The 17500-nt window shown below is 38.5% G+C and overlaps 2 protein-coding genes across 4 annotated transcripts in view; one reads left to right on the top strand and one right to left on the bottom strand.

Annotated features, from left to right (window-relative positions):
• The window catches only part of LOC137997469 (uncharacterized), a 20334-nt gene extending 17296 nt beyond the window's left edge, over nucleotides 1-3038 (bottom strand). The window contains exons 1-2 of the mRNA XM_068843491.1: nucleotides 2692-3038; nucleotides 234-562 (exon numbers count right to left, since the gene is read on the bottom strand). Coding sequence (XP_068699592.1) covers nucleotides 234-562; nucleotides 2692-2995 — 633 coding nt within the window. The 5' untranslated portion in view covers nucleotides 2996-3038. The remainder of the gene's footprint in view (nucleotides 1-233; nucleotides 563-2691) is intronic.
• A 27-nt stretch (nucleotides 3039-3065) lies between these two features.
• On the top strand, nucleotides 3066-15747 carry LOC137997468 (adaptin ear-binding coat-associated protein 1-like). 3 transcript variants are annotated; one of them, XM_068843490.1, is made up of 8 exons: nucleotides 3066-3169; nucleotides 4158-4258; nucleotides 5661-5765; nucleotides 6720-6801; nucleotides 9141-9249; nucleotides 9396-9432; nucleotides 10032-10272; nucleotides 11982-15747. In XM_068843490.1, the coding sequence occupies exons 1-8, from the start codon at nucleotides 3084-3086 to the stop codon at nucleotides 12010-12012; spliced, it is 792 nt and encodes a 263-aa protein (XP_068699591.1). In that variant the 5' UTR covers nucleotides 3066-3083; the 3' UTR covers nucleotides 12013-15747. The 3 variants fall into 3 exon arrangements, with proteins under 3 accessions (XP_068699591.1, XP_068699589.1, XP_068699590.1); XM_068843488.1 differs by having other exon boundaries at nucleotides 10029-10272; XM_068843489.1 differs by having other exon boundaries at nucleotides 4158-4263; nucleotides 5666-5765; nucleotides 10029-10272.
• The last annotated feature ends 1753 nt before the right edge of the window (nucleotides 15748-17500 follow it).

Here is a 17500-nt window from a genome sequence, read left to right as displayed (position 1 = left end):
AATAAATTATTTTGCTAATATTTTAATAACCTGCAGAGGACCCATCCTACATGTACATGTACAATCTGACAACAACTAAAATGTGCATGGCTAAAACAATGAAGCCCCTTTTCTCCATTTTTCTCTGCTAAGAAACCATTATGGAAATATTTGCTATAATAAGGTCAGACATTGCAGATGTCTGGCTCAGGTAGTCAAGCACCAGTAAGCAAACAAACGAGCACTTCACTTACTGATTTCACTGTCAAATTGAAGTCATGTTCCTCTGCTCGAGTTGTCTCTTCCTTATCATCAGGAACAGCGACAGATTTACATGTAGCGTGATTAACACTGCATGTTTTTGGAATGTTATCAGCATTACATAATTCTTGAGGCTTTGGATAACTGAACTTTCCTGGTTTAGGTCTCAAAGATGACTTTCCAGAATAAACTGGCATAAACTCCTTGAAATGACAACTCTTAGGGAACAGAGTTTGACCGTTGCTATCAGATGACTGGCATGAGTCCAAGGACAACTTCGGAGGTTCAAACTTGAAGACAAGTGGGACTAATGATTTGCTATCTATGAAACATAATATTTTAAAGGGATTCAAATTCAAATTTTGCTTATAATAAATTGTTCAATGACACAACAATAGCACTTATCAATATTCTTCTTTCTCTAAGCACTTTGCTTATTATTTTTTTTGGACTATCTCTTTGCTCTAGGTCTTTTGTAAACACCGTAATTTTGGCCTAAAATATTAATTTTAGAATACAGGACCAAGGCCAATTAAGTAGAAAGGGTGTACTGTATATTATTTTAAGTGAGTTGTGAGTACTCTTTTAGTCCAAGGGAGCCACTGGTCTACCATGCCACCAATACATGTACAATGTATTTCCAATGACAAGCCTTCCAGCAGTTGAGACACTACATTTAAATACAGTACAGGCAGGTACTTAATGGTATTGTGTGTTGGTGGCTTGAAATTAGGAAAGTTGAATCTTTGTCAATTGATTCTGATGTGGAATTTTCACTGTGGGAACATTTTATCAAGGAATATTTTACTCAATTTGGTGGGCTCCTCAGATTGGAGTGTGCAGCCTTGGGATTGAATAAAATAGTTGGCAACTGAGAAATTAGCCTGCGAGCAGGCTCACTTGTAAACACGAGCCGGCGAAGCAAGTGAGCCTGCTCGCAGGCTACTGAGAAATTGACAATTGGCTCAAATCACGTTGAGTTTTTCATATACTGTAATAATTCTTCACAGAGCCTGTTATAGGCATTGCCATACAAATCCTTATGTTTTTGTCAGCCATTTTGGCTTTCCCTCACACTGAGCTTGGGGTGCCTGTGGTTCACGTTATGGAAAATCAGTTTGCGAGAGACTTAAAAAAATCAGCAAAAAGGGCAAATAGGGTGGGTAGAAAATGTCGGCATATTGGCAGATCCAAAATGTTGGCGATCATTCTGATCAACTTGAGTCTACATGCTGTTGCCGACCTGAGTCGACCTGATGTGAGGTTGCTTTCATGTAGCATAAATGTAGATACTACATGTATATAAATATTGGTTCCCTCATTTATTCCAGTTCTCTGGTTTGCAGATTAGAAGAAACATTATTGAAAGCATTATAATGTTACCTAGTTATTTCTAAGTGGAAAGATCAGTGACTACAGCTGTATATCATGGAATGATCACACTTTTTTGTGGATCGAACTTACTATACTTTGCAATGATCAGAACTGAACGATCTCACCATGAAATGATCTGACCGGATACCCTGCTTCTAATGCATCCCTGTAATTTACTGCTCCCTGCTTTGTTCAGCCTTACTTGTTTTAAGTTAGCTGAGTGATACATGTACAGTGCATATATACATGCATAATTATATAATATTATATTAAAGGGGCAGTGTCATGGTTTGTTAGTAAAAATGTGGAGAGTAAAGGAGACCTGTTTACCTAAGGCAAATGAAGATTAATGGCCAAAGTTTCTTCAAAACGGCTATTTTAGCTCACAGAAACCATTCTTAAGTGTTTTTAGTTACGCGTAGCCAAGATCAAAACGAATGCGAACTTGAAAACGTCGGCCCGACGTTTTCAAAATATCCTCTTGCATCTTAGATAAACTCTGTAATAACTGTGTGGCTCATTTTTCTTTTAAAATTTAATCAATTTTTATCTCCAGTGATCCAAAAGCAATTTAAGAATGAAACGGTCACTGAAAATTGATTTAGTAATCTTACGGTCGAAATAAGAGAGATAATTCCGGTCAGTGTAAAACACAGACTGTAGACTGCAGACTGCAGACCGGGGGTAAAATGCAGACTGAGGTTATAATTTAAACTGTTGAAAAGGCCCTAACCCATTAGAAATGCAAACAGTTAAGCCTAAATATTGTTTTAGGCCTAATTAGGCCTAAGGTTAGCATTTCTAAGGGGTTTGGGCTTTTTCAACAGTTACGTTATAACCTCAGTCTGCATTTTACCCCTGCTCTGCAGTGTGCGTTTTACACTGAACGGGAATTCCCATGATACTACCGCTTTAATAAGAGAGAAACTACAGAATACAGGGCCACACAAGGTCACCACAAGCAAAGCAGTCGAGAGTTTTTGAAGAACAAAATGACATGCAAACAGCGGCCATGGATTCTGTCGTTACAGTATGCTTGAACCGGCGCTGACTGACAATTCTGAGCCACGAACTCACCGTGCAATGGTTTAAAAGCATTGGAAGACACAACTGTAAAGCTGTGAGGTCTTTCACCTTCTAGTAGTAAATTGGTTGTCACTTCAAGAGGATGAAGAAGTGCTCGACACTCAGCACAAGGACTGCTCCGATCTACTTGGTACACGACAACATCCTCTTTGACATCCATAAAGATGAGAACAAAGATCTCTGAAAAAATGTTAACAGTTGCTCCTCGTATACAAAATAGCAGGAGTTTCATCCATTGTGATGAAAAAGCAAATAAATGAATTTTTGTTCCTTGAGAACAGAGAAAGTGTGACATGGGAATGGATTCATCACAGCCGCCATTTTGAATCGTGCAGTTCGTAGTACAGAGAGGAGTCTGAGGAGAGTGGTTCTTTTATTTCAATATGGACGATTATGAGAGCGTCCTGTGTGTAAAAAATGAATGTTTTATTTACAAAATTCCTCCTCGAACAAGTAATCGGGGCTACAGGTAACTTCGTCTGTGTATTGAGCATATTATGTTCCTTCAGTTGCGTAAATGACGGGTCTGAATTTGTGGAAACGATTAAGTAATTTTCTCTTGAGTGGTAAGAATTCGATTGCGAAGATTTTTAGTTCCGCTTTGCAATTTACCCCAAGAAACTTATGACGGACACAAAGAAGTGAGATATCGAATATAGCTGTGACATTTTCCTTTCAACTTAATATGAATTTTTCACTGTACAAAAGCATTTTGTTGAAATACACGGCGAGTACGATTATAAATTTAGCTCTCGTATTTACACAATCGAAAAAATATATATATATTAAGTCAAACATTCGAACTTTAGGAATCGGGGTTTGAAGTGTCAGACATATTTTTCTTGTTATTCAATGTAAAACCTTGGTAATTTTAGACAAAAATTGTTATGTTATTCAATGCGAGATTTTAAGTGAAATGGAGGAGTCTTAATCTGATAAAAAGTGCTTCCGATCAAGCACAGTAAATCTGCCTAATTTGTTACAGAACCTAGCAAATGTACTACATTTAAGCAATAGAGGACTTTTTTCCGTGTTCACATAGCCTAATCTAAACACGAGGGGTAGTTGGGAGAATTTGAGACAGTTATGCAAAACCAAGACGCAGTCCAGGGTTTGCATAGTAACTGTCAGGAATTCTGCCAACTCCCAGAGTGTTTAGATGAGGCTATTCAAACACGGAAAAAAGTCCTGTATTGCTTTTAAAATATTTCTCAAAAATAATTCAACACATGGAGGAAAATGCTGGTTTTTTTAATTTCTTGATTGAACAGATTTTCTTGATACACGCTCATATTTCCTACCAGCCAAACAAAACGTGCATCTGACGATGAAAATTGGTGTGATGTGTGATGTCACAGCTGTGTTTACATACTCTCATCTAAACACTGCCATTGACCAATGAGAGTGCACATACTAATTATTTTATACATAGAAATGTTTGCATTATTTCCAAACAGAGCAGCAGACTGGAAGCTGGATCAACCTGATTGGACTGGGAGAGTGAGGGTGTGTGCCAAAGGGAAAGAATGTTATATCAAGATTGAAGACAAGAACTCTGGTAAAGTCTTCAATACAACGCTCAGGAGTTTCTTGACATTAAGGCATTCTTACAACCTCAAAAATAAGAATTGACATCCTACATTGTACAATACTGATTAAATGCATTTCAAAGACCAAGCAATCAAGATGCTTAAATCTGCTTTAATTGTTTCAACATGTTGTCTTATACCATGAGCTCAAATTAAGTGCTTTCCAATGCTGAGATCTTTGCTCGGTGATGCATTGATAACATTGTCAGGCTGTGTATACATTTGTTTCTACTTATACATTAAATTGCAGCAGAATAACATCTTGACCAGCCATTCTTTGCCCCTGTGCGGCCTTGCATCTTAGTCCGTAAAGCAATGGTGATTAATCTGGAGGCTCGATTCCCATCCTGGTCAGAGGTTTTCTCTTTCATCGTGGAGGCCCATTTTCATGACAAGGGCTTACGCTCAAATGGATTTAATATCAGGCATTTCTACTGTGCTTACACATGTACATGTAGATAGACTACACAGTCTGAGGAAACACAGATCATCTGAGAAAAAATTACAGACAAAGCATTGTTGATTATTTGAAGTGTGATTAAGGAACAAAGTTTTGTAACAAAATTATTATTAATTTGATTGCTTGTTCTTTGATGTACTTTTCATGAAGATACTCGAGCTTTCATGTACAAACTCAAACTCAGAAGGAATCCCAACTTATTTTCTACATTAACTGACAAGATGCATTTCATTTAGGGAGCAGGGGTGGCGCAGTGGTGAGAGCACAGACCACAATGTGACCCAAGTTTGATTCCCAGACTTAGTGTCATATGTGGGTTGAGGTTTTATCTGTGGGTACTTCAGTATATACTCCACCAATATACTCCACCAAAATTTGATTTGATTTGATTGAATTAATTTTGTTAGTGTCCGCAATTATTGCTCTTGTGCTAAATCCTTGACACTTTAAGTTGTTATTATTATTATTACATGTATCCTCAATCCTGTACAAAATTGTGAAGACATCTTCATCTCCCTATTGTCCTTTTCTACAATGTACATGTAATTGCTCCCCTCTTCCCACCAAACGCGGTTTTATACATGTACATGTACATATACAACATATAACATGTACATAGCTGGGCTGTTTTGCACTTCTTCCTGAGTAGCATTGTGTGGGGTGGGGTGGGGCAGGGGGAGGGGTATTGTTGGCTATCTTTTATGCTTATGGTCTACAGAAGTAAATGGGAGGATTGGAAATAGGTGAGGTCTCAAACTTTTTGTCCCAGATTGTATCCTCAAGGATCATCAGTTCCTGATTCAACAAGGAACAACAGAAAAGAAACTAGACCTTTCATTATCATTATATTGTGCAATCAAGCTAGCAATGTAAAATAATTGTTGATAATTAATCTTAATGCTGTATTCAAGGTGAGCTCTTTGCCAAATGTCCAGTTGATGACTACCCTGGTATTGCAGTGGAAGCTGTGCTAGATAGCAGCCGGTATTTTGTCCTCAAGATTGTCAACGATAATGGTATGTACATTTATTTTTAATTATTATTTTAGCATTTCTGGTTACTTTTAATGGTATTAAGGACGGTGCCTGCTATTGTTATTGCGCATACGTTCTGCACATCTCGAGATTCTCGGGTTTCCTATTGGTGATGCTTACTAGTAAAGGGATATTTTTGCGCAGTTTAAAACTATCCGGAGAAAGTAGATCTTAGTAGGTACTCTTAGTAACCAAAAAGAAAATTGGGGGTAACCATGCATTTTTGAGAGATATTAAGCTTCAATTTGAGAAAGAACGCCATACATTGCTTTGTATTTTTAATAAAGCTTTTTACAAATATTATTCATGAATTATCTTTGAAAAATGCGTGGTTACCCCCAATTTTCTTTTTGGATTTCAATGACACTTGTTAAGATCTACATTTCCTGCATAATCACGCACCAGGGAAAAATATCTTTAATTAGTAGACACCACCCTCAATTTTTTTTATGTCATATAGGCTGGTTTATTTTTTTCATTGCAGCTTGCAAGTGTGTGTGTGTGTGTTACGTTTTTCATTAGTAAGAAAGAATTGAGATATTTACGGTTGTTTAAATCAGACAAAGGGAAGGTACATGTACCAACCATTAATTTTTTCTCCTTGAAGGTACAACTTCCAAATCATTGCATATTCTGACAACGAACTACAGTCTCCTGAAATCAATGATATCATTCAATGAGTACTGCAGGGTGAATAAAAATGCTCCTCTTTTTTCTCTCAAATGAAAACAAATTTATCAACAAATGTGTATTTTTTTTTTAGAAGCTTGTAATTAAGGAAGTGAATAGCGAGCACCTTAAGTACATGTAGAAGTTTTGAGAGACAGCTTCTTTGTGCTATAGTTGCACTTTGTTTTTGTATTTAGACTAAAAGAAGTCAAAAAATTGTTTTCAAGATTCTTGTTGTTTTTTCTTCCATTTTTTTACTTAATCCAGGTCAACATGCATTTATTGGAATGGGTTTTCAAGATAGAGGAGACAGCTTTGACTTCAATGTTGCAATGCAAGATCATTTTAAGTATGTTATTGCCATCTTTACCAGTGCTTAAAATTAGCAGTTGTCCAGTTATCCCAGACGACCAGAGAGTTTACCTACTAGTGACGAGAAAAACAAAGCACGGACAACCAAGCCAAAAATCGAAAACAAATTGCATAAGCAGCACCCGACTCACTTGTCAGTAAATTCTATTGTCAGGTGCATTAGTATTGTGAAGTGAACAATAATATTACAGTACTTTTCCACAGCTGAGCATTTTCCCATGTTTTGAAAATCTGTGACTTTTAAAAAACATTTACAGATAGGAAATTAAAAGGCAAGAGACAATATCACAGACATGCAGGCAATGCAGATCAAAAGCTCCGTTATTTAAGCAAACGCTTTCAGAAAAAATCAGAGGCGTACACTAAAAGCTATGGGATAACTCATACAAGCTTGATCACCACGGATGTGATTGCATCTCACAATTAGCATGTGTACAACCGCTCACTCTCCTCCGATGAGCGGCTGTACACAGGCTAATCTCAATACGGCGTGCAGTTAACCGCCGGGGGTTTCCTAGTGGGCAAAGAGGGATTTTATCAGGGAAACCTACATGTAATTCACCGGTTTGGTTGCGCCGGCTTTTGAAATGGCAACAACCTGAATTTTTTTATTTTGAGCACTTTTTAAGCCTTTGCTCAAGTTATAATATTAAGCCATAAAAATTAACTATTCACCCTGATGAAGAGCTAATGCTCAAAATGTCAGTCACTCACTCTTTTCATGCTGGTAATTTCACCTTTATCAGCTGGTTCAATGAATTAAATTTTCCTGTTTTACTCTGTTACTGACAGAGCACTACAGTTTCTTTTAAGCATAAACACATGTACATGTAACCCTTAGCTTTTGCAAAAAAAAGATATCATAAGTCCTATGCAGGAGTTATGGTAATGTTAGAAGAAGAGGGGAAAAGAATTTTCTTCCTCCTCTTTTTTCATCTTGCCGTCCAGTCAGTTTTAGGCTCACCTCTTGCCAACCTGTTATTGTGAGTATGTACTTTCAGTGAGTGGTGAAAGTTACATTAAACACCTGTCAGATTGTTTCCGGACTGTCAGATTGTTTCCGGACTTTGACCGCCAAAAGTGACGGTCAAAGTTGTGTAATACACAAGTTTGACCGTCAAAGTTGTGTATTACACAAGTTTGACCGTCAAAGTTGTTTAATACACAACTTTGACGGTCAAACTTGTGTAATAAACGAAAAATTTAGAGTCCGGAAACAATCTGACAGTCCGGAAACAATCTGACAGGTGTTATTAATTTATTCTGCAACTTATGTCACATAATAATATACATGAAAATTTTCAGTGCGTTGATTGGGTGAGAGCATGTCAATAAATCCTAAACAGAGTGCACAAAAGTGAAGTTAGTGCAATAAAGTCAAATTTTTGCATTGATAGCCAATCAAATGCCAGCCCTGGATGGCGCATTTGATGACAGTTTTTCTGTGATTGCATGATACTTATGCGATGCTTCTGCTTAAGTTAACCAACTCGAATTTTTTCATTTATATTATTAATAAGTAATCACAGGATTTTTCTTGTGCAATTCGATCAGAATGGATAAGCACTTGTAATTTTTTTTAAAGACTTGTGCATCTTTGAAATATTTTACTTGCGCTTATAATTTATTCCAAATTGCACTCAAAATCATGCAAGTACATGTACCTATACAAATAACCAATTAACAACAAAAAACGGAAGAGGTGTGAAAGCAAAAGCTGCCTTAGGAAACGTTTCATCATTATCATGTACCACTCCAGATCAGATTTTCATCATCAGAGGCAGTTTTTAAGGCTAATCATTAAGACTTATCTTTTTACACTGTAAGTGTGCTTTTGATTTGTAGTTTTTATTTGTAGTTTTATTTTTTACTTTTTCGTTGAACCTTATTGTACTATATTTTCAAATTTAACTGTAAGGATTTTAATTTTTAGGGTTTTAAAGTGTTGTAAAGCACCATCGACAATTAATGGAAGATGGTGCTATATAAATGTATATTTATTTTATGAACTGTTAGAAACCTTGCTATGAAAACTAAAAAAGTACCAGATACAAAGTGTTTGATTAGCCCATGCCTTAATTGCACCTGGAGGTAACTTCCTACTTTTGTGTTAAAGGCAAGAACACAAGAGCAGGTTTATATACTTTATTCTTCAAAAAACACTAACTCAATAACAAAAGGTGTCAGTCAGGGTGAGCAAGAGGCCAATTCCCCGCTCTAATAATGTATGTCATGCAAGGATGTCGTACCAGCTAGATTGCTAGGGGCACCACACTATCAAAAAACCTCAAGTGAAATCAAGCATTGTTTTTTTAGATGGATAAAACAGAATGAAAAGCTTGAAGCTGAAGCTGTCCAGCCAGATCTTACTCCAAAACTAGACCTTAGCTTCAAAGAAGGACAAACAATACATATTAATTTAGGGGTGAGTATCGTGTTTTTGTGTTCATTCCAGACTTGCAGCTGTGATGTTGTACATGTATTCTCTTTATTTATGGCTTTATCTTTATTATTTTAAGACCAGGAACATGGGTTCTCAATTTTTGTATTTTTTCACTGTTTTCCCTGTAGAATCGTGCACCAGGTGCAACAAGTCGGCCAAAACCCGGTAAGTTCTTCTTCCCTGGTAGAAATCCTATGTAGGATCCTGCAAGATTAAATTTTAATAAGATCCTGTAGGATCCTTTAAGATCTGATATAGGAATAGGATCCTACTCAGGATCCAAAATACAATTAGAACAGGAATCAAGATAGAAGGATCCTAAATAGGAAGGGGACAGGAATCAAGATCCTAAATAAAGGAATTGAATCCTAGCCAAAATCCTGAACGGGAACAGGATCTTGGTAAAGATTAATTACTATCAAGACCTTAAAGTGCTACATCAATAAAAACATCAGTTCTTGCTTTTCTTCACAGGATGTTCTTGCAGGATCTTACAAGATCCTAAAGGATCCTGTTTAATATCTTGTAGGATTCTTCAGGATCTTACAGGATCTTAAGTAAGATCTTGTGTAGGATCTTACGTAGGATCTTTCAGGATCTTATCTGAGGATCCTATTAAGATCCTGTTAGGATCTTAAAAGATCATACATAGGATTTTTACCAGGGTTTTACTCTGTCTAATGCTAGATGATTTTACTCGTCAACTGGAAGGTGTCCCTTGGGCGTTTGAGGTTAAACTTCTCTAATATGCCTCTATTCAGCAGGTGGTGGCCTTGCTGTGATTCCCCCACCCCCTGGAGGCATGGCACCAAAGCTGGCCCCACCTCCAGGTACAGGGGCAGCATCACCTGCATCTTCAAGAAGAGCCTTTCCATCAAATCCACAAGCTGCATTTCCTAGTATGGATAGTTTTGGCTCCTCATCAGGAGTACATCAAAGTCAGCCACAGAAAAATACAACAACAACAACAACATCAGAGTGGGGAGATTTTACAGCGGCATCAGGGTATGTAAGAACAAACTAGTAATTGAGTTGGTTCCTGGGCAACTTCTATTTCATCTTTATTATAGTAATAATAATGTAATAGTAATATTCTTCATAGTTGAACCAATAATGAGATGGGATGTACAGTGTAATGTACTGGTAGTGTAGATACAGATGTGACCTCTCACGGGAAAACGTACACTAACGACTTTCCGGGAAACAAGTTTTTCACACGGATCCCTCCCAGATTGCTCACGGCTTGAAATTAAGTCGAGTGAATGAGTGGCACTGCACGACCAAACGGGTTCTCAGAAATCCCACACGAGTGGTCGAAAATTTTACACGGCTTGAAAAAACTTTGGCACGAATGGATCAACGTTTTGCTTCTGTTGCTATGATTTCACGGGTTAACGCAAACGGCTCTTAAAAAATTATAGTCGGTAAAGTATAGTCGGTACATGTACTGCTAGTATTTTTTAAACAACGAGGTTGACTTGTTCCATGTCGCCTACAAAGGAAGATGCTCTGCTGAAAACCAACCAATCACAGTATGGCATCCAGCTTCAAAGGTGACGCAATGACCAGTCAGCCCCATGCATATTGTGATACAAACCACTCAATTAGAATCTTGCTAAAACACACAAGCATCAGGAAAACTGGAGTAAAGTCTCCTTTACTGAAAAATACAATATTAAGCAGTCTGTATAGATATTAGTATTTAGACTGGCAAGCCAGTGGTAGCTTTTACAAGTACTAGATGTAAGTGTCAAAGTATAAATGAATGTGATACAATGATGTAGCATTCCTTTGCCACATTACGGAATGATTTTTTTCCAAAATTTAGATTTAGTGTACAGTGGTTTCAGCAAGTACTGACAGTCAACGAAAGTGTTGGCCACTGTTTTTTTCCCTAACTAATTTATTATTGAAGCAATAAAAGGCAGATTCTTTCAAATCAAAGATTGAAGTTTGTTTTGATATGACCTTGAAAAATAAACGTGGAAACAGAACGTAAACAAAAATGCAAAACATTTAATTGGCCTCTCGAACAAAAACAAACCAGTGCAAATTTTCGCTTGGTGAACGCGGATGCAAACAACATCAACGTCAGCATTTGGCTTTGACGTCATTTGAGATGCAGTAAATGTGATTGGGCAATCAAACTGTTTACTGCCCATATTAGGAGTTTCCTTGGCGGGAATAAGGAGAATCTGCGAAACATTGGTCCGTGAAACAACTGTATTGGGATTTACAAGGGTGTATTATGTGACCAAAATGTTGTTTTTCTGTTGGCTATAAACCTCATGAATTATTTATCAAATTTAGACTTACATCTATGTTTCTTTATGTTTGAATGAAATGAATGTATATTCGAAGTGCGGGTTATAGACCAATGAGGTCCGTCTCAAATGTCGAATTTTACATGTGCCGAATCTAATGCAAATGAGCGAAAACAATAGATTTTTCTCATGTGCGTTAGATTCGGCACATGTAAAGTTCGACGTTTAAAACGGGCCTGAGAGAATTGGTCCGTGCACTAAGTGGGCAATCAAAGAAATTGTCTAATAGACACCTAATCAACCTCGTTCGCAGGGTCTCTATTGTCTCTCCTCATCGACAAAGAGACCCTGGGAACGAGTTTGACACCTAATACGGATGACTTGCCTCATTCGTCTATGATCATACTTTTGCCATGCTCCATTGTGGCTTGTTTCCATTGTCTTCTACAGGAACACTGACTCCAGTTGGGAACAGTTTTAAAGGCCTGTTATTGCAGATAAGGATCTAGTATTTTTAAATATTTGTCAATTAGTCTGAAGTGGATTTCTCTGGTATTCAAACACTGTTGAGACCTAGACTTAATATCATCTTGGCGAAAATTAATGTGTTTAGGGGAAGCAAAAGAAATCGCACAATAACCTTTTGAGCTATGTGCCATTTTTTTAAATGTCCGTAAGCTTTTTGAAGAAAACCCAATGCAAGCTTTCCTTCCAACCCCAATGCATTATACTGTTGTCTAGATTTGGTGTAAATAATGAGAGACAAAACTGGCGTTGACAGAAAGAATAAGGGATTTCAATACTCTGCAAATAAGTAAAACACTAGATACCTCCAAATGTTTAAAGTGCTACTGTGACGAAATTTGAATCTTCCCTATCGAAGCCATTTTGGCACATAAACACGTAGTCTGTACGAGAAGAAGAATGCTGTTTACCATTTTCAAATATCTCTTTTTGTTCTGGAGATATTCAAGTTTTTTTTATATGCAAATTAGCCAAGTGATGACGTCATAAACCCTACCAAATTTTGATCAAGTATGATGGAGAAAGATATCTCAGCCAATTTGTATCAGAAATACTTGGTTCTTTGCACTAAGATTCTAGTAAATGTGTTCCAAAATATGAGCATACCATTTTTGTTACCATGGCAACATACTGGGTTCCAGACCTCCCTGATATTAAAAGCTTTGCAGACCACCTTTGGCGTTCTGTTTTGATAATTGCAAATGGTGCCTCATCTGCATGATCCTGCCAGCATATAAAGATGTTAGGTCGAGTTTGTGGCCTTGGTAAATGTATTTCTAGCCTGAGATCACCAAAATATTGAAATCAGGTTGGAGGGGACTGGAAAAGAGTGAGTTGCCATGGGAACCAATTTCTTTACAGTCTTAGGTGTTTTTCCTTCAGAACTATCAGCTCACCAAGTTTCAATGGTCTCTGTTGCAAATTGACCGAGATAGCTCTATTTATATTCTTGATGTTCTACTGGGTTGGGTGAATGACGTCATCAGCCTTCTCATTTGCATATTTAACACATTTTCAAACTTTAATATCTCTGGAACCAATGCAGATATTTCCAAACGGTAAACAGCGTTTTTAATGTTTCATGGTACTCTATGTGATAAACCAAAAAACTCAAGGGATAAAAATTTGATCACAGTAGCACTTTAAAATTGTGCCGGTTTTGAAGCCACCATTACTACAGGTATCATTGCTTGATATTTAAGAGAACTTCTTCTAATCTTCCCTGTGGATGTTCTTGTTTGCTTCGTCTCCTTACGTTTTTCATTTGAGGTAGTGTTGATTTCAACTTTGTCCAGAGGTAGAGGTGACTCCGTGCGTCAAAGAATCATTAGGCTTCTCTGACCCACCCATCCCCTAATATAATGAGCTTGGGATTAGTTAAGTGACGCGATTCCTTTTCCTGTTAATTATGTAGAGTCATGTATGAGATTATCTCTGGTCTCTGTTTTCTCAGCATTAGAACAGTTGCACCCGATATTGATATTATATGGTGTTCCTTTTTCACTGTAGCCATCTTTTCGTGCGAGTCCAAGTGGAAAGTGTTCCTCTGCACGCGGTCTAGTTACTCATCAGCATGACAAGTGTTTGCTACTTGGCCTCGCTATGAGAGATTGGACTGAATTGTTGTCAAGTATGGCATCTGAGTTACACATTTCATTGAATTATTGTCTGGGTGTATCTGAAAGCTACAGTATGTTGTAATTGATTTATCTTTAGCACAAGCAACACACAGCGCAATTGATGGTTTCCATCTGACATCACGGCGGCCATGTTGGTGTACAGAACAATGCAGTAAAATGTCTTTTGGGAATTTGACTCTATTCACATGCAAAACTTGTGGAACCATTTTCTATTGTTTTGTACATCAACATGGCTGTCTCATCACGTGGATGCAAACCAAGGATAGCTTCTTGTCGTAAATAGGTGCTGGAAAGAGTGCTTACGCGCTGTGTTTAATTGCTTGCGTCGTAGGTGTAAACTTTCGCTGAAAGCATCTTATTTACTGTAATTCCTCTTGTAATTGGTAAAAAATAAGCAGGCCTAGTTTTTGTGACCAATCACCAAGAGCACAAAGTAAATGAGATGCAAGAGCTAAACAAAATCAAGAGTGACTCTCCCTCCTCATTTTTGCTTCGGAAAACCGTAACCACAAAAATCGACCACGCCTTTGCTAGGGCGCTCAACTGTAATACATTGGATAAGGCTTTTTGCCATTAATGGGTTTTGGGCCAAGAGTTAAGATGTCAAAGTCTACCACCACTTTAGTTATTACCTCCTTGGCTTCGTTATTTCTTAGATCAACAGCAATACATGTCCACTAGCCAGAATAGCTGGCGAGGTATTTTATGAGAAAATGCATGCTCGCTTCGTTGTGTTTTGGCCGCTAGTGTGAGTGGCTGTGATCTCGTCACCATGCCACCTGCGACCCACTTGCGGCCAAAACACAACGGAGCAACCATCGATTTATTCGTGTGTGTTCCCAGATCCTATCGTTTTTCTTAGCCGGCGCGCCTTCGCAAGAGAAAACGAAGGGCTCTGGAGCAAGGAAATTCAACTTTTTTCATTGGTTTGTTTGAGAACAATAAAATCTTGAACCGGAAGTAAAAATGGCTGATCTGGTGCGATGGGGTCAGCTGGTGCGACGCGAACAGATTCTTCAAGTTGAGGCCACTTAAAGCTTCACATTGAGACTCGAGAATGTGATGCTTCTGAGCGCCGCCATGTTTAGTATTATTCACGACTCGTATATGAGCTCCGGAAGTTCTAGAATGTGGGACCCTAAATCCTAGGTCTCCAGAGCCCTTCGTTTTCTCGTGCGAAGGCCCCACCGACTAAAAGAAACGCTGGGATCTGGGAACGAGAATGGTTTAAATGCTCCCACGATAATATATGCCGCCAGTTATACAGGCTTAATGCAAATACTGAGCATGATTTCAGGTAGAATAACCGACACCATTATTGTAATTGTTAAGTTGAAGCAATTGTTGCACTCTGTTTGAAATGCCTTTAAATATTTGGAACTACGTTGTAGAAATGCTAATTTACACAAGACTCGTAAGAAATCAGTTCATCAACAACTATGTATATATCTGTTATAAATGTATATGGATTGCAAGGTATAAAAATAATCATCCTTTTTACTGGACGTAGAAGGCACAATAAATAAGTCGATTGGAGTTAGCTCAATAGAGACTGGCTGTAGTCTCCGATCCTAACTAAAGCTGGACCAATGCGCTGTGTAGCGCAAAGAATAATGACTCTGCGAGAATGTACACGCCACACAATAAATAACGTTTTTCCTGAGCCACCGCGCACAGCTTTAGTACCGGGCTGTCATGCGGGACTCCAGCCGGACCAAGACGCAGGTTCTTCAAAATAACTGCACCCTCAAATGGTTAGACTTTCAAGTCTTCTCGAATAAAACCGTAGGCCCCGTCTTGCAAACATCTTCCATGTTCATAAGTTCCTGTGGGACGTTAAAGAACCCACACATTATTGGAAAAGAGTAGGGGATGAAGTTCACGGTTTTGTGGCTGTCCTTTGTGAGTGTGTTCTCTACAGCAGAAGTGCTAGCGTGGCCGCGATGTCTCAAAAAGACTTTTGGTGTATGAGGCCACCTAAGCCGTAAGTCAAAAACGAGTTTGCCGAGTTTTTGAAAATAAAGTTAAAACCGCCGGGCAGCTCAATCGCATCCTGTTTGTTTTTGTTCACTGTATTCCTTCCGGCCTGCAGTAAACATAGCAATGCTGGATTTCCCTTTTTTCGCTCTGCATCCCACTCGTCGTGTGTTATGTGATACAGGAGACCGGAAGCAAGCTTATTTGATTGAACTATCTTGAATGTTTAACTAGTGAAATCAGTAGGTACTTATTATTGTCGTTAAATCTGAAAGTGTGTTTGCTATGATGTACATACTATTCTTGGATTTCACATGACGTCACGGCCGCCATGTTGGTGTCCCGATCCAATCCTCCGGGAATTGAAAGCTATTATTATGCTAACGTCTTCTTTTGTTTTCGTTGAAAAACATGGCTGTTGATCACGTGAGTGAAACCCAAGAATTGCGGCTCGGTTCCAAACCCTAGCCAAGAATATACTAGAATTTTTTGTCATGCGCTTCGGGTGAGGCGATGCAGCGCATTAGTATTTTAGCTTTGCTGTTTTGCTGTAACGGTTTTGTATTTACTTTGGAACGAAGTTGTTTCGTTAATACGGAGTTTAAGATCTACGACGCGACGGTAACAAAAACGTCATTTAATATTGCAAGTTCCGGTTTATCAATTTTTTTCGTCATTATGTCGGTTTGTCTACCTTTGAAAAACTAGCGCAACATTCCAGGAACTGAATTAGAAAGTGCGATGTTGAAGCTACGACAGGAAATTCAAATTCGCTTCCTTGTGTTCACGTTCTTTGTAAAACTTGAAAATTGGAAAGAAATGTACAAAATGAAAAAATGCACGTGCAGAGCGTGCAAGCTATTGTTTTTGCTCATAAAATAGGCAAAATTTGTGACGTTTTCTTTGCCGTCGCGTCGTAGGTCTAAAGTCCATAATAGGCCATTTCCGAGTTTGTGCCTGCCTCCTCTTCAAAGCGAGTCTAAGTGCAAAGTTTGTTATGAAAATTATTTTTCATTCATATGTAAATTAGAACTAATTACCATCACAAAAACTTTGCACTTAGACTCGCTTTGAAGAGAAGGCAGACATGAACTCGGAAATGGCCTATTGCTCAACGGCAACGCGCTCCCACTGCTGTTATGTCTCATTAATGGGCTAGACTGCCCGCAGACGCAAGCGAGCAGACGGGAGAATGGTTATAGGGAGAGATGGACTTATAACGAATAACGAACACTTCTCTATCACCATTCTCCTCTCGGCTCGCTTCCGTGAACAAAGCGAGCGGTTCGACTAACTCAGAAGGGACTGCGAGCAGTCTATTAATAGAATGTTGAAGCAACGGCGAGTGCCACGACAACACAGCGACAACAGCAACGCCTCAAGACAATAATATTATTGGTTTTAGGGACAAAAAAAAATCGTGCTGCGTGAGCTGCATGCATTTTGGTTAGATTTGTTTGCTGTGCTCTGCAAAACAAAATGAAATTGAAAAAAACCGAATTTGAGGTTTAGACTACACCTTGGTGTGCATACAGGGGCGGGTCTAGGAGGAGGGTGCAGGGGTGCGTCCCCCCACCCCTCCCCCTTCCTGAGATGACCTGCGGCTTTCTAATACGATCTCCTGCAAAAAATAAAAATAAAAACATAGCAATAAAAATGTCACCAGTCAGTTACGCCATTCCTTAGTGGTGCAGTCCCTCCTAAGAAGTATTCTGGATCCGCCCTTGGCATACAGCAACAAAGCAGTCATTCTGGGAGCTTGCGCAGTGTTCTGTTCAATGTTTCTTTGAGGCACGTATGATAAGCCGACCCCCCAACAATATACAG

Source organism: Montipora foliosa, chromosome 3 (assembly GCF_036669935.1).
Source record: "Montipora foliosa isolate CH-2021 chromosome 3, ASM3666993v2, whole genome shotgun sequence".
In the NCBI taxonomy this organism is placed as follows: Eukaryota; Metazoa; Cnidaria; class Anthozoa; order Scleractinia; family Acroporidae; genus Montipora; species Montipora foliosa.
The sequence above is the reverse complement of the archived record's forward strand: the minus strand, read 5'-3'. Positions and strand labels throughout refer to the sequence as shown.

What these genes read in the sequence shown, in the direction of transcription:
- LOC137997468 (XM_068843488.1), top strand. Translation starts at nt 3,084, where the DNA reads ATGGACGATTATGAGAGCGTCCTGTGTGTAAAAAATGAATGTTTTATT. An exon ending in GATTGAAGACAAGAACTCTG is followed by an intron (nt 4,259 to 5,660) that starts GTAAAGTCTTCA and finishes GCTGTATTCAAG; the next exon opens with GTGAGCTCTTTGCCAAATGT. An exon ending in GATTTTACAGCGGCATCAGG is followed by an intron (nt 10,273 to 11,981) that starts GTATGTAAGAAC and finishes TGTCTTCTACAG; the next exon opens with GAACACTGACTCCAGTTGGG.